Source organism: Mustelus asterias, chromosome 8, assembly GCF_964213995.1.
Source record: "Mustelus asterias chromosome 8, sMusAst1.hap1.1, whole genome shotgun sequence".
Taxonomy (NCBI): domain Eukaryota; kingdom Metazoa; phylum Chordata; class Chondrichthyes; order Carcharhiniformes; family Triakidae; genus Mustelus; species Mustelus asterias.
The window spans coordinates 115,436,283-115,451,693 of record NC_135808.1 but is presented as its reverse complement, the minus strand read 5'-3'; the positions used below and the strand labels follow the sequence as shown (position 1 = coordinate 115,451,693).

The 15,411-nt window shown below is 44.6% G+C and overlaps 1 protein-coding gene across 2 annotated transcripts in view; it reads right to left on the bottom strand.

Moving 5' to 3' along the window:
* The window catches only part of ap1m3 (adaptor related protein complex 1 subunit mu 3), a 68,664-nt gene that overhangs the window by 37,194 nt on the left and 16,059 nt on the right, over positions 1-15,411 (bottom strand). For both annotated transcript variants that reach the window (XM_078218799.1, XM_078218798.1), the window contains exons 2-4: positions 12,428-12,584; positions 8,352-8,419; positions 5,294-5,424 (exon numbers count right to left, since the gene is read on the bottom strand). In XM_078218799.1, coding sequence (XP_078074925.1) covers positions 5,294-5,424; positions 8,352-8,419; positions 12,428-12,584 — 356 coding nt within the window. The remainder of the gene's footprint in view (positions 1-5,293; positions 5,425-8,351; positions 8,420-12,427; positions 12,585-15,411) is intronic.

The window sequence follows — 15,411 nt, the reverse complement described above, 5'->3', positions numbered from 1 at the left end:
CCTGCATGAAACACTTTTATAAAGTCAGGGATTCTTGGGTAGAACAGTGAACACAAGTTGGAGTAATACTGGAGAGTAATTATTCGGGTGCTCCGGTTTTCTCCTGCAGTCCAAAAGACGTACTGGTTGGGTGCATTGGCCATGCTAAATTCTCCCTCAGTGTACCCGAACAGGTGCCGGAGTGTGGTGACTAGGGGATTCTCACAGTAACTGCACTGCAGTGTTAATGTAAGCTTATTTGTGATACAATTAAATAAACTTAAAAACTAATTTCTTTAAGACCCTGAGGGCTATTGACAGGGTGGATGTGGAGAGGCTGTTTCGTCTTCTGGTGAATCTAAAACTGGGAAACCAGGGGTCGCTGTTCAAAAATAAGGAGTCAAAGAGAATTTTTTTCTCTCAGGGGGTGGCAAGTCTCTGGAATTCTCATCCTCAGAGGGCAGTGGAAGCTGTGGAATTTCACTGCCCCACTCACCACGGGAATCGGAGCGGGCCAAGGTTAGAACATGCAAAGGTCTGTTGGGACTCGGGCAGGATTTTATAGTTGCAGGATGAGTGAGGTTGTAAAATCTCACCCAGAATATTTCAATATTTTGAAGTCAGAACTGGATAAGTTCTTGATTAATAAGGGGGTGGGGGTGAAAGGTTGTCGGGATTGGCAGGAATATGGGGGTTGAGGTTACAATCAGATCAGCCTTGATTTTAGAACATAGAACATAGAAAAACTACAGCACAAACAGGCCCTTTGGCCCACAAGTTGCGCCGGTCATGTCCCTACCTACCTAGGCTTATATATAGGCTTACCTGTAACCCTTAATCCTATTAAGTCCCATGTACTCATCCAGAAGTCTCTTAAAAGACCCTATCGAGTTTGCCTCCACCACCATTGACGGCAGCCGATTCCACTCGCCCACCACCCTCTGAGTGAAAAACTTACCCCTGACACCTCCTATGTACCTACTCCCCAGCACCTTAAACCTGTGTCCTCTCGTAGTAGATTTTATTGAATGGCGGAGCAGGTTTGAGAGGCCAAGTAGCCTATCCTGATCCTAGTTCACGTGTTCACATGTTTCAAAAACTGCAGTGTGCAACTTATCAAACCTCGACAGGATAATGCCAAATGAATTATAGCATTACCATCATCAGACCCTGCCATGCAAAAGTGTGATTGGACAATAGGGCATTCATTACTACAATGGGCGTTTGATTTCTCAACTTTCACAGAATAGATCCAATTCAGCTGGAGAAGTTAAGCCTCAATTCAGCATTGCCCTTGGACAGCAGTGAAGAAGCTATTGAAGCCTAAATGTACACACGGGTGGCTGGAATTAAGTCGCTTGTGAAGGGTGCTTGAATTAAATGCCTGCACATGATGCAGCTTTACTGAACAGGTCAGACATTAGCAGTGAGTGAACACATACCTGGCCTGAGAAATCATCACTAACACCCATGAACCTTCTAACCCAACAGCAATAAAATGCTGGCGGATATTCCACAAGGTCAAATCAGCGAACTGCTGATATTTATTTGCTTTTCTTGGTCAAGATATTCTACTATATAATAAAAGATATGTAGAAAAGAAAGCACTAGTGACCTCTGCTGGTCACATAGCATCATGATGTGGAGATGCCGGCGTTGGACTGGGGTAAACACAGTAAGAAGTTTAACAACACCAGGTTAAAGTCCAACAGGTTTATTTAGAACATAGAACATAGAACATAGAACATTACAGCGCAGAACAGGCCCTTCGGCCCACGATGTTGCACCGACCAGTTAAAAAAAAAACTGTGACCCTCCAACCTAAACCAATTTCTTTTCGTCCATGAACCTATCTACGGATCTCTTAAACGCCCCCAAACTAGGCGCATTTACTACTGATGCTGGCAGGGCATTCCAATCCCTCACCACCCTCTGGGTAAAGAACCTACCCCTGACATCGGTTCTATAACTACCCCCCCTCAATTTAAAGCCATGCCCCCTCGTGCTGGATTTCTCCATCAGAGGAAAAAGGCTATCACTATCCACCCTATCTAAACCTCTAATCATCTTATATGTTTCAATAAGATCCCCTCTTAGCCGCCGCCTTTCCAGCGAAAACAATCCCAAATCCCTCAGCCTCTCCTCATAGGATCTCCCCTCCATACCAGGCAACATCCTGGTAAACCTCCTCTGCACCCTCTCCAAAGCCTCCACATCCTTCCTGTAATGTGGGGACCAGAACTGCACACAGTACTCCAAGTGCGGCCGCACCAGAGTTGTGTACAGTTGCAACATAACGCTACGACTCCTAAATTCAATCCCCCTACCAATAAACGCCAAGACACCATATGCCTTCTTAACAACCTTATCTACTTGATTCCCAACTTTCAGGGATCTATGCACACATACACCTAGATCCCTCTGCTCCTCCACACTATTCAAAGTCCTCCCGTTAGCCCTATACTCAACACATCTGTTATTCCTACCAAAGTGAATTACCTCACACTTCTCCGCATTAAACTCCATCCGCCACCTCTCGGCCCAACTTTGCAACCTGTCTAAGTCTTCCTGCAGACTACGACACCCTTCCTCACTGTCTACCACACCACCGACTTTGGTGTCATCAGCAAATTTGCTAATCCACCCAACTATACCCTCATCCAGATCATTAATAAATATTACAAACAGCAGTGGCCCCAAAACAGATCCCTGAGGTACACCACTTGTAACCGCACTCCATGATGAATATTTACTATCAACCACCACCCTCTGTTTCCTATCCGCTAGCCAATTCCTGATCCAATTTCCTAGATCACCCCCAATCCCATACATCTGCATTTTCTGCAGAAGCCTACCATGGTGAACCTTATCAAACGCCTTACTAAAATCCATATATACCACGTCCACTGCCTTGCCCCCATCCACCTCCTTGGTCACTTTCTCAAAAAACTCAATAAGGTTAGTAAGGCACGACCTACCTGCCACAAAACCATGCTGACTATCACCTATCAATTCATTACTCTCCAAATAACTATAAATCCTATCCCTTATAATTTTTTCCAACATCTTGCCGACAACAGAAGTGAGACTCACCAGTCTATAATTCCCGGGGAAGTCTCTGTTCCCCTTCTTAAACAATGGGACAACATTCGCTAACCTCCAATCTTCTGGTACTATACCAGAGGCCAACGACGACCTGAAGATCAGAGCCAGAGGCGCTGCAATCACTTCTCTTGCCTCCCAGAGAATCCTTGGATAAATCCCATCCGGACCAGGGGATTTATCTATTTTCAGACCCTCCAGAATATCCTGCACATCCTCCTTATCAACTGTAATACTGTCTATTCTACTCCCTTGCAACCCAGTGTCCTCCTCAGCTATATTCATGTCCCCTTGCGTGAACACCGAAGAGAAATATTGGTTCAATGCTTCACCAATCTCCTCCGGAGATTGGTGAAGCATTGAGACAGGCTAAAAAGATGTGTATTGTCTCCAGACAAGACAGCCAGTGAAACTCTGCAGGTCCACGCAACTCTCTCCACTCCCATTGTTTTGTTTCTTAAAGACTGGATTAGTTGTAAGTATTCGCATTCCAACCATTATTCATGTAAATTGAGTCTGTGTCTTATAAGTTCTGTTTGTGAACAGAATTCCCACTCACCTGAAGAAGGGGCTCAGAGCCTCGAAAGCTTGTGTGGCTTTTGCTACCAAATAAACCTGTTGGACTTTAACCTGGTGTTGTTAAACTTCTTACTGCACATAGCATCAGACAGCTTTGTTAATGAAAATTAAGCATTTTTGTGCATCTGAAATAGCTCAGAAAATATTCTGTAGGGAGGGGAGAAACAGACTGAGATCTGCTGCAACCTGAAAACTCTTTTGCACATTACTGCCATAGATCTGGTCGTATTTTAGTGAATGGGAGCTCTTTCCTCGTCAGTGGTAACTTTACTGACACATGTACAAGGAAACACGACATTGTCTCCCACGGGACAGTGTGCGGATCACAAGGAATACTGAATAAAGTATTAAAAACTTTGTTCAACTCCTAAACCATTTCAGACAATGGACAGTGATTCGAACTTCAGAGAACATTTTAGATTGTCCCTAAACTAAGGCATAAGTTTAACGCCACTGTAGTTAACTGTAGTGTTGACTGGGTTGATTTAGTCTGTCATTTCCCAGCATCTTGATGATTTGATCCACCTAATTTGGTCAGGGAGATAGTGAAGAACCTGCTTGCAAACACTCGTAGAAAAGAATTAGAAGAAGAAAATAAGGCGAAGGAAATTTGGCATGTCCGCTACATCTCTCACCCATTTTTACAGATGCACCATAGAAAACATGCTTTCCCGATGTATCGCAGCTTGGTATGGCTCCTGCTCTGACTAAGACTGCAAGAAACTACAAAGGTTCCTGAATGTAGCCCAGTCCATCACGCAAACCAGCCTCCCATTCATTGACTCTGTCTACACTTCCCGCTGCCTCCAGAAAGCAGCCAACATAATCAAGGACCCCACGCACCCTGGATATACTCTCTTCCACCTTCTTCCGTCAGGAAAAAGTCTGGGATCCCGTACCAACCGCCTCAAGGACAGCTTCTTCCCTGCTGTCAGCAAACTTTTGAATGGTCCTATTATATATTAAGCTGACCTTTCTCTTCACCCGACCTGCGACTGCAACACTATATTCGGCACTCTCTCCTTTCCTCCTCCCCCATGTACTCTATGAAGGGTATGCTTTGTCTGTACAGCGCGCAAGAAACAATACTTTTCACTGTGTTCTAATACATGTGGCAATAATAAATCAAATCAGCTAAGGATGTTCATCCTAAACAACCCAACACTGCAATAAACCATTGGTCAGCCCACTTATACCAGCTTCAGCAGCAAGGTCGTAGACAAATGTATCCTAGCTTTTAAACACCACTGGGCTTTGCATTCAATGACAGAATAAGTACTGTCCATCATATTGAATAGCTTTTAAACATTTAACAAAATAGAGTTTGTGAGGCGGTGTCAAAATTAAGTTATCACAAGCACCGTAAAGGAAATTGGGGAAAATATTGGGGGCAATTTTCCCATCTTGCCCACCACGGGAATCGTAGTGGGGGATGGGGGGGGGGGAGAAACCATGCAAAGGTCCATTGACCTCGGGCAGAGTTTTCCGGTTTTGGGGTGAGCGTGGCCGGAAAATCCCGCCCATTGACTCTGAAAGAGAAACGCAAAGAAAATAGGAAGAAACTTACAGATGGCTAAGTTAATCAGTTTGGGCAAATAGATTAAAACCAACAAATTGCTTTCTCTGCACTTACTCTTGGAGGATCTTACTATCAGTTGTTTGTGGGAATCCAAAATCCATCACCTCATCCAAAAGTTCATAAACAATAACAAAGTTATCTCGAATACTTTCCTCCTCCACCTCTTTAAAATATTCTGTGAAAACCTGAGGGTAATAGAAATTGTGATCTTTAGAACGATTATCAGATGGTGTCAGGTCAACAATGACTGAAGAGATAAACTACCTATGGTTCGCTGAGGAGAAAGTCATTATCTTCTGATGGAGAAGGGATAGAGGGAGGGGACCGGCAGGTGGGGAGTTGGGTGGCGGTTTGTGGGGCAGGCAATGGGTGGGTGGTGGTTGGTTCGGTGGGGTTGGCAGGTGAGGGAACAGAATCAGGAGAGGCAACTGATGGCTTGAGGGTAACGGATTGCAGAAATGGGAAAATGGAAGAACATGTGGAGGAAGCCAGATTGGGACGGTGGGCAGCAGTGACATGGGCAGCAGGCAGTGAGCGCAAAGTGAAGTTCAAAAGAAGGGAGGGGAATTCAATCTCGGCAAGGACACAAAATGGGCAGAAGTGAATCAGCCACCTGATTAATACCCGGCCTGATTTTTCATTTCAAATGGAGGTATTCCAGTCAGGAATTGGCTCCAGAAATCATGCCCCATTGTGAGGAAGAGAGGTTTAGGTTTATTTATTAGTGTCACAAGTAGGCTTACATTAACACTGCACCGAAGTTACTGGGAAAAGCGAGAGAGAGTGAGTCACCACCTCGGTCATGTGACATTATAGCAGAGTGAAAGCATTGATGAAGTCATTCAGAGTACATTGGAGGAATGAGGAAACAATGGGGGTATTTAGTGCCCACATTCTCTGTGAGCATAAATAGCGATGTGGATGCAAAATATCGCGAGAATTGGAAAATGAGACTCTCACCAGAAAACTGAGTTTTCCCGCAACTTGGTCGCGATGTCATACATGGTTCCCGCCATACGTTGAAATAAATCTAAATGTATTTAAAGGGCTTCGCTGCCATATGTTCCCCCAGGGAAGAAATTCCCCCTTTCACCAATGTGACGTCATACTGGCAAGGTTTACAACAGGTATTGAAAAATGTGAAGCAGTCAGAGGAACCCACCTGAGGTGCAACGGTAAGTACAGACCCTGCAGAGAGAGCAACATGCCCGGGCAGCTTCCTGGCACTGCCCACAACTTGCGATGGCATTGTCAGGGACTGTGCCCGGGCAAGCCCACTGGGGAGCCCTATTAGGAGTGTTCCCCTTATGTAGGTGGGGGTGGGGTGGGAGCGGGGGGGGGGGGGGTGCCCTGGTGCTTATGCATTAGGGTAAATTAACCCGGTGCTTGTGCGTTGCCCAGCTCTGCTCCTTGTAGGGGTGGTGGGGGGGTATCTGGCTCCATAAGGCCCCACCCCACCAGCGTGATGGCGGACACTGTGCCCCAGATTTTCTGTGCTCACGCCAGCTTTCCCGCTCCAGCCAGCCAGCACTCTGCGTACACAGAGTGCGAGATTCCACCCAGTAAAGCAGCAGTTAACCGGAGATGGTCAAATTTCTTCCAGAGTTGTGACTCATCTTCCCAAGAACTGCTGCTAGCATCAGGGTAAAAAGCAGAACATTGTACTTTTGCACCTCAGGCAGGTTAAAAACTCAGGAAATATTAGATGCTAAAACCCAGAGTGGGAGTGGGAGTGAGGGGACCCAGTGGGAGAGGGAGAGGGCAGAGGGCAGAGGGCAGAGATTAATAATTTAAAGTTGAGAAATTCACCCTTGGCTCTTCAAATTCCATCACCTGTGCAACACTAATATGAGCACTGGACCAGAATCAGGTGACGACAACTATTTGTCAAGAAGAGATTATAGGACAACACCCAGCGAGAAGTGGTGCAACATTTAGGTAATCCGAGGGGTAAACAAGGAACTGAGTGAAACACTGGGAATGTGAGGATAACTGGTAGATAATAAATATTGAGCAACAGCCTATAGTAGAAAGGGTGGCATAGTAGTTAGCACTGCTGCCTCACAGCGCCAGGGACTCTGGTTCGATTCCCTGCTTGGGTCACTGTCATAGAATCATAGAAACCCTACAGTGCAGAAAGAGGCCATTTGGCCCATCGAGTCTGCACCGACCACAATCCCACCCAGGCCCTACCCCTTATCCCTACATATTTACCCGCTAATCCCTCTAACCTACGCATCTCAGGACTCTAAGGGGCAATTTTTTGTATGGGCAATCAACCTAACCCGCACATCTTTGGACTGTCGTTGTGGAGTTTGCACGTTCTCCCCGTGTCTGCATGGGTTTCCTCCGGGTGCTCCAGTTTCCTCCCACAGATCGAAAGACACGCTGGTTAGGTGCATTGGCCATGTTAAGTTCTCCCTCAGTGTACCCGAACAGGCGCCGGAGTGTGGTGACGCGAGGATTTACACAGTAACTTCATTGCAGTGTTAATGTAAGCCTACTTGTGACACTAATAAATCAACTTTAAAATTAAACTTAATCAGTTCAGGAAATGGGTTGGCCAGATTTGCTTTGATTTATAAATTATGCTGAAACCTGTATTGTACCAAAAAAAAATTGAAATGTATTTTTTTTCCATCTTTTTGCACATCTTTGGAGTGTGGGAGGAAACCGGAGCACCCGGAGGAAACCCACGCAGACACGGGGAGTCAAAGAGGTAGCCTCAAAGGGCATCTTAAAGGAGATAAGAAAGGTAGAGAGCGATTTCCAGAGTTTAGGGCCTGGGCCATTGAAGGCACAGCCACCAATCGTGGAGGCTTCAATATTGGAAATGTTGAACAGTCCCGAATTTAAACAGCGCAGATGGGGAGAATGTGCAAACTCCACACAGTCACCCAAGACTTGAATCGAACCTGGGTCCCTGGCGCTGTGAGGCAGCAGTGCTTACCGCTGTGCCACCATGCCTCCTTTACATAGAAGATCAGCAGTAAACATTCCTTCAGTCTAGCTGAACGCATAAATCTGAGACTAAGATAGTCAGCGATTAAGATAACGAGTCTAATTTTTACAACATGAGAACACGGGAATTGATTGAACTGATGACACTCACCTGAACAATTTTGTATAAAAACGCAAAGACCAGGGATGCGTTTGCATTTTTCTTTGTCACTGCTACCACTTGGTGTTCAAGGTTAAAGAAGTTAAGTTGCAGAACAACACCCGAAGCAGCAGAACATATACTTTCTAACAACAATATAATTTAGTTTTCCAGTCAGTCAGTCTTAAAATGTATAGAAATACAGAATGTCAAATAATTGTGACAGGGTCTGAATCAAGATTTAATTTTGCCTTACTTTGTTTCACATTTTCAGATCAACAATAACTGTTAGATGACTTGCATTTGTAAGCCAAAATGAATATTAAAATGATGTGACGATGCCGGCGTTGGACTGGAATGGGCACAGTAAGAAGTCTCACAACACCAGGTTAAAGCCCAACAGGTTTATTTGGAATCACGAGCTTTCAGAGCGCTACTCCTTCATCAGGTGAATGGAGAGGTAGGTTTCACAAACACGGCATATATAGAGAAAGACATCATTGCAAGATAATGGTTGAAATGCGAGTCTTTTCAGGTAATCAAGTCTTTACAGATACAGACAGTGCGAGTGGAGAGAGGGATGATCACAGGTTAAAGAGATGTGAATTGTCTCACGCCTGGTCAGTCAGTAAGATTTTGCAAGCCCAGCCAAATGGTGGGGGTTACACATTGTGTGACATGAACCCCAGATCCCAGTTGAGGCTGTCCTCTTGTGTGCGGAATATTAAAATGTAATAGTTTATAAATTTACAAATATATTCCATAATTCTATGAAGACAAATAATAAGTGTTTCTGTAGTTAATTTTAAAAAAAAAGAGTTAACAAAGTGAGCATTTGTCCTGTGGAAATTGAGGCTGGGGAATCAGCAATGGAAAATAAGGAGGTGGCAGAGGAATTGAACTGGTATTTTGCATCGGTCTTCGCTGGAGAACACACAAGTAACATCCCAGAAATAGCTGCAAATCAGGAAATGGAAAGGAGGGAGGAACTCAAAAAAATGACAATCACCAGGGAAATGGTACTGAGCCAATTGTTGGAATGGGTGAACGAGGTTGGCCAGCTAACAGGAAGCAGAGGGTTGACATAAATAGGCCTTTATCTCTGGCAGGATGTGATGAGTGGTGTGCCACAGAGATCAGTGCTGGGGCCACTTCTAACAATTTATATAAATGACTTGGATGAAGGGACCAAAGTATGGTTGCTAAATTTGCTGACAACACAAAGATAGGCATGAAAGTAAAATGTAAAGAGGACATAAGGAAGCTACAAAGGAATATAGATAGGTTAAATGAGTGGGCAAAGAGCTGGCAAATGGAACAGAATGTAGGTTAGTGTGAAATGGACCATTTTGGCCGGAAAAATAAAAAAGTAGCAAATTATCTAAATGGTGATGGATTGCAGAGCCCTGAGGTGTAGAGGGATCTAGGTGTCACAATGCATAAATTGTAAAAGGTCAGTATGCAGGTACAGCAAGCAATTAGGAAAGGTAATAGAATGTAATTGTTTACTGTGAGGAGAAATAGATTACAAAAATAGGGAGGTTATGCTTCAGTTATAGAGGGCACATCTGGAGTATTGTGTACAGTACTGATCTCCTTATCTAAGGAATGATGTAAGTACGTTGAAAGAGGTTCAGAGAAGGTTTACTAAACTAATACCTGGAATTGGTGGGTTGTCTTATGAGGAAAGGTTAGGCAGGCTGGCCTTGTTTCTGCTGGAGCTTAGAGGAGTAAGGGGCAACTTGATTGAAATATAGATGATCCTGAGGAGTCTTGATGGGATGGATGTGGAAAGAATGGATGGTTCCTCTTGTGGAAGAATCTAGAACTAGGGGCCACTGTGTAAAGGTACGGGCCGGGGTGTTTCAGCTGCCACAGGAGGTTCAGCGGCCCAGCCAAACGTCCACTGACATTTGGTGGAACTGGAAAATCCCAGCAGTGGACGGGGCTGGAAAATCCCAAGCAAGGGGTCGCTCATTTAAGACACAGATGAGGAGAATGTTTTTCTCGCAGAAGGTTATAAGTCTCTGGAACTCTCTTCCTCAGCTGAGTCCTTGATTATTTTTCAGACAGAACGAGATAGATTCTTGATTAACAAGTAGGTGAAAGGTTATTGAGGACTGGTGGGAATGTGGAGGTCACAATCAGATTAGCCATGATCTTATTGAATGGTGGAGCAGGATTGAAGGGCTGAGTGGCCTACTCCTGCTCCTAATTCGTATGTTCATATAATGCGAGATGAGAAATTACTGTTGCATACTTTAGTGGACGAGCATTTAACACATGCCACGACATTTCTTTGTCTGGTATTTTAACGCAGGTGTTATATGACTGCTGTTAAAATAGCAGCCAGAGGGAAACATTAAACCAGTGTAAAGTAAGGGGCAGCGGGGGATTTGAGAGAACATTTTTGTCCCTCAGGGGGCGATGGGAATCTGGAATGCACTGCCTGGGAAGGTAGTGGAGACCGGAAACCTTACATCCTTTAAAAAGTCTTTGGATGAGCACTTGAAACGCCATAACATTCCACGATATGGGACAAGTGCTGGAAAATGGAATTAGTGCGACTTTAGAGACAATCATTGCCTGTGCAGAGTCGATAGGCGGAACGGCCATTTCTGCGATGCACGACTGTATGACTCTTTAGTGGGAAAAGCATCACCCACCGATATTGCCAACGGTAACATCGGATTCACAGCACTTTACAAATCATTTTTAATTAATGAATTACTTCAGAATTAAATCTGCAACTTAATATCTTGGTCTTATATCTCACCCAGGCCTTTACAGATTAAGCAGCTGTCAGTTGAAATCACACCTTCCTCCCGTGTCCCCACCCCGACCCAAGCAAAACCCCATTTTAAAGTCTCTGCCTGTGTCTGGGTGATCACTCCCTATAACTACAGACTGAGACACACCCATTATGTGGGCAAGCACAAAAACAGCTCTGACACTCCAACTACACACCACTGCTATCAGCAGCTAATAACACTCGCAATGTTCTGCCAGTTCTGCCACTGATCTCTGTGGCACACTACTCATCACATCCTGCCAGAGATAAAGGCCTATTTATGTCAACTCTCTGCTGCCTTTAGCTGGTCAATCTTGTTCACCCATTCCAACAATTGGCTCAGGACCACTTCCCTGGTGATTGTCATTTCTTTGAGTTCCTCCCTCCTTTCCATTTCCTGATTTGCAGCTATTTCTGGGATGTTACTGGTGTAACATCCTCTTCTAGTTACATGTATAACCATTCAAGTTGGACATTGCTAACGGTACACACCACCACCAACACCCCCTACCCCAACCCTACCTCCCACAACAGAACAAATCCAATGACATGTAAATGTCTGAATAACTCAATCTGATAAAAGCATGAATGACCTTTTGGCCAATCCTCCTGTGAATAAGGAGGCAGTACAGATTATTTTTCCTCCAGCGAGGGCTGCAATACAAATTGCGTTGGATCCTCCAGCCCATTTTGGCACCACAGGTATGATCATAAGACAATGAGCGATAGGAGCAGAATTAGTCCATTCGGCCCATCAAATCTCTGCCATTCAATCATGGCTGATATTTTCTCAACTCCATTCTCCCACCTTTTCTCTCTAACCTTTGATGCCCATACCAATCTATCTCGGTCTTAAAAGCACTCACTGACTTGGCCTCCACAGCATTCTGTGGCAATGAATTCTACAGATTCTCTACATTCTGGCTGAAGAAATTCCTTCTCATCTCAGTTCTAAAGGGTTATCCCTTTACTCGGAGGTTGTGCCCTCGGATCCTTGTCTCTCCGACTAATGGAAACATTTTCTCCACGTCCAGTCTACCCAGGCCTTTCAGAATTCTGTAACTTTCAGTGAGATCCCCTCATCCTTCTAAACACCATTGAGTACAGACCCAGAGTCCTGAAACACTTAGAAATGATGGGCCAAGAGGCCTCAGTGCTGAACGAGGTTTCAGACACTAGGTCGACAAACAGAATAGGTTTCCACAATCCCCTCCAACATTACCCTCATGCACTGCTCTAAAGCAGAGGGCTGCAAAAGAGATCTCCACCACGCCAGATCCACCACTATGAAGGATACAGTACAGGTTATTGTGCCTTATCCAGAGGAAGTGAACACGTCCATGGATGAGGAAAGGGGAGCTAGTCCCCTCATCCTCCTTCTGCATCAGCATTGGTAGGAAGTAATCAATTTCATTCATATCCACGTCACCCATGTAGTTTCTGCATATTAGAACCTGACCAAGAAAGAAACAGAGTTTAAGAACTGAACATGAGATCAACATGGCTGAAAAAAAATACTGAACATCTGCAGAAAATCAATTACAATTCACCGGAATCCTGGAATGGGAGAATAATGCAGCATGAAAGAAGCCATCTGGTCCATCATTAGCTCTTTGGTAGTTATTCAATTAATCCTGATTGCCTGGAATTTTTTACTCCTATTTCTTAGGCAGCACGCTGGCACAATGGTTAGCACTGCTGCCTCACAGCGCCAGGGACTGGGTTCGATTCCAGCCTTGGGTGACTGTCTGTGTGGAGTTTGCATGTTCTCCCAGTGTTGACGTGGGTTTCCTCCAGGTGCTCCTGTTCTTCGCACAGTCCAAAGATTTGCAAGTTAGGTGGATTGGCCATGGTAAATTGCCCCTTAGGGTCCAAAGATGAGCAGGCTAGGGGGATTAGCGGGTTAAATACGTGGGGATAGGGCCTGGGTAAGGTGTTGTGTTGGAGAGCCTAAACTGTCCCTTAGTGTCAGGGGGATTAGCAGGGTAAATACATGGGGTTACGGGGATAGGGCATGAGTGACATTGTTGTCAGTGCAGGCTCAATGGGCTGAATGAACTTATTCTGAACTGTAAGGATTGTGTGATTCTTTCCCCTAATTTAAGATCAAGGAATAGATCAAGGAATAGAGGGCTATGGGGAAATGGCACAGAAACTGAGCTGAGGTCAGCATAGATCATGATCACATTGAATGGTGGGGCAGGCTTGAAGGGCCTGGTGGCCTACTCCTGCCTCTATTTCTTGTGTTCGGGGGAAAAAAAAGTCAGTCTCTCCCTTTGTGTAATGTTGCCAGCTATTGAAAAAATTGAAGGTTTAGATCTGGGGGTATTACAAAACCGACTTCAAGTGTTCATTCGCAATTATGGATTGATGGACGAAGTCAAATCAAGTCAGATATTCGAGCATCATGGGATGTATTATGCATGGACTGCAAACGTACACCAATTATTTGACCCTGAGCAATGGTCACATTTCATTGACATAGATCAAATAAATTTTCAATAGTTAGCACAAATAGACAGACAAAAATTAAGATTTTGGATGGCATTATATTTAATGAATTTACCAATGTTACACTTCTGGGAGAGACCAGACCAAGACAACACAATTTTAAAAATAAGGGGTCTGCCATTAGACAAGGGTGAGGTGATTTTTTTTTCTCTCAAAAAGTCGTAGGTTTGCATAGTTCTCTTCCCCAGAGACTGGTAGAGACAAGGTCATTGATTTTTTTTTAAGGCAGAGGTAGATAAGATTAGTGACTAACAAGGGAGTGAAAGTGGGTAGATGGAAAAGTGGTGTTGAGGGCACAATCCAATCTTATTTTTCTATTCTGCCATCTTACTGTGGTCCATGCTGTCACCATTTTAAAGATCAGGAAGATGGCAGAGTCCCAGGTGATTTAGTCTATCCACCACAGTCATGGTTCCTGATCAGGATCTTAGAATTTCAAGGGATGTGGGTGCCCCTGGCTAGACCAGCATTTATTACCCTTGAGAAGGTGATGGTAAGCCACCTTCTTGAACTGCTACAGAACTACACCACAGTCCATGTGGTGTAGGTGCACCCACAGTGCTGTTTGGTCACAGCAAAGAAGAAGGTCATTCGAACAGTCATGTCTGCACTGATTGTCTTAATAAGCAGTTTACTCTTTAACCACTTCTGCCTACAGCTCTGCACATTATTTCGGGACTGAAACTGCCTCCACCAAATCCAGGCAACACATTCCAGATTTCAACCACCCGCTGTGAGAATAAGTTATTCCTCATGTTACCTTAAATCTGTGCCCTCTGGTTCTTCATCCTGTCACCAATTGGAACAATCTTCCTCTATCAAATCTGTCCAGACCCCTCTTTATATTTGAATCCCTATATCAAATCTCCTCTACTCCAAGCCGAAGAATCCCAGCTTCTCCAATCCATCTAAAGTGAAGTTCCTCATCCCTGGAGCCATTCTTGTGAATCTTTACTGCACCCCCTTTAATACCTTCCCAAACTTCTGAAGGGTCAGAACTGCTAAAGACACTGACAAGAGATTTCAGGCATTGCATGTTACCAGGGTGCCGAATAGTATAACTAGTAATCCAACTACCCGGGGTAACGCTCTGGGGACCCAGGTAGAATCCCACCACAGCAGATGGTGAAATTTGAATTCAGTAAAAATCTAGAATTAAAAGTCTAATGGTGACCATTAAACCATTGCTGATTGTTCCCAGCTTGGGTCACTGTCTGTGCAGAGTCTGCACGTTCTCCCCGTGTCTGCATGGGTTTCCTCCAGATGCTCCAGTTTCCACCCACAGTCTGAAAGACGAGCTGGTTAGGTGCATTGACCATGCTAAATTCTCCCTCAGTGTACCCGAACAGGCGCTGGAGTGTGGCGACTAGGGATTTTCGCAGTAACTTCACTGCAGTGTTAATGTAAGCCTACTTGTGACACTAATAAATAAACTTAAAAAAGGGGTTGACTCTTGAATGGCCTAGCAAGCCACTCAGTTCAAGGGCAAATAGGGATGGGTAATAAATGCTGGTCTAAACAGAGATGATGTGGAGATGCCGGCGTTGGACTGGGGTAAACACAGTAAGAAGTTTAACAACACCAGGTTAAAGTCCAACAGGTTTATTTGGTAGCAAAAGCCACACAAGCTTTCGAAGCTCTAAGCCCTTTCTTCAGGTGAGTGAAGAAGGGGCTTAGAGCTTCGAAAGCTTCACCTTCTTGAACTGCTACAGGGTCTAGCCAGGGACACCCACATCCCTTGAAATTCTAAGATCCTGATCAGGAACCATG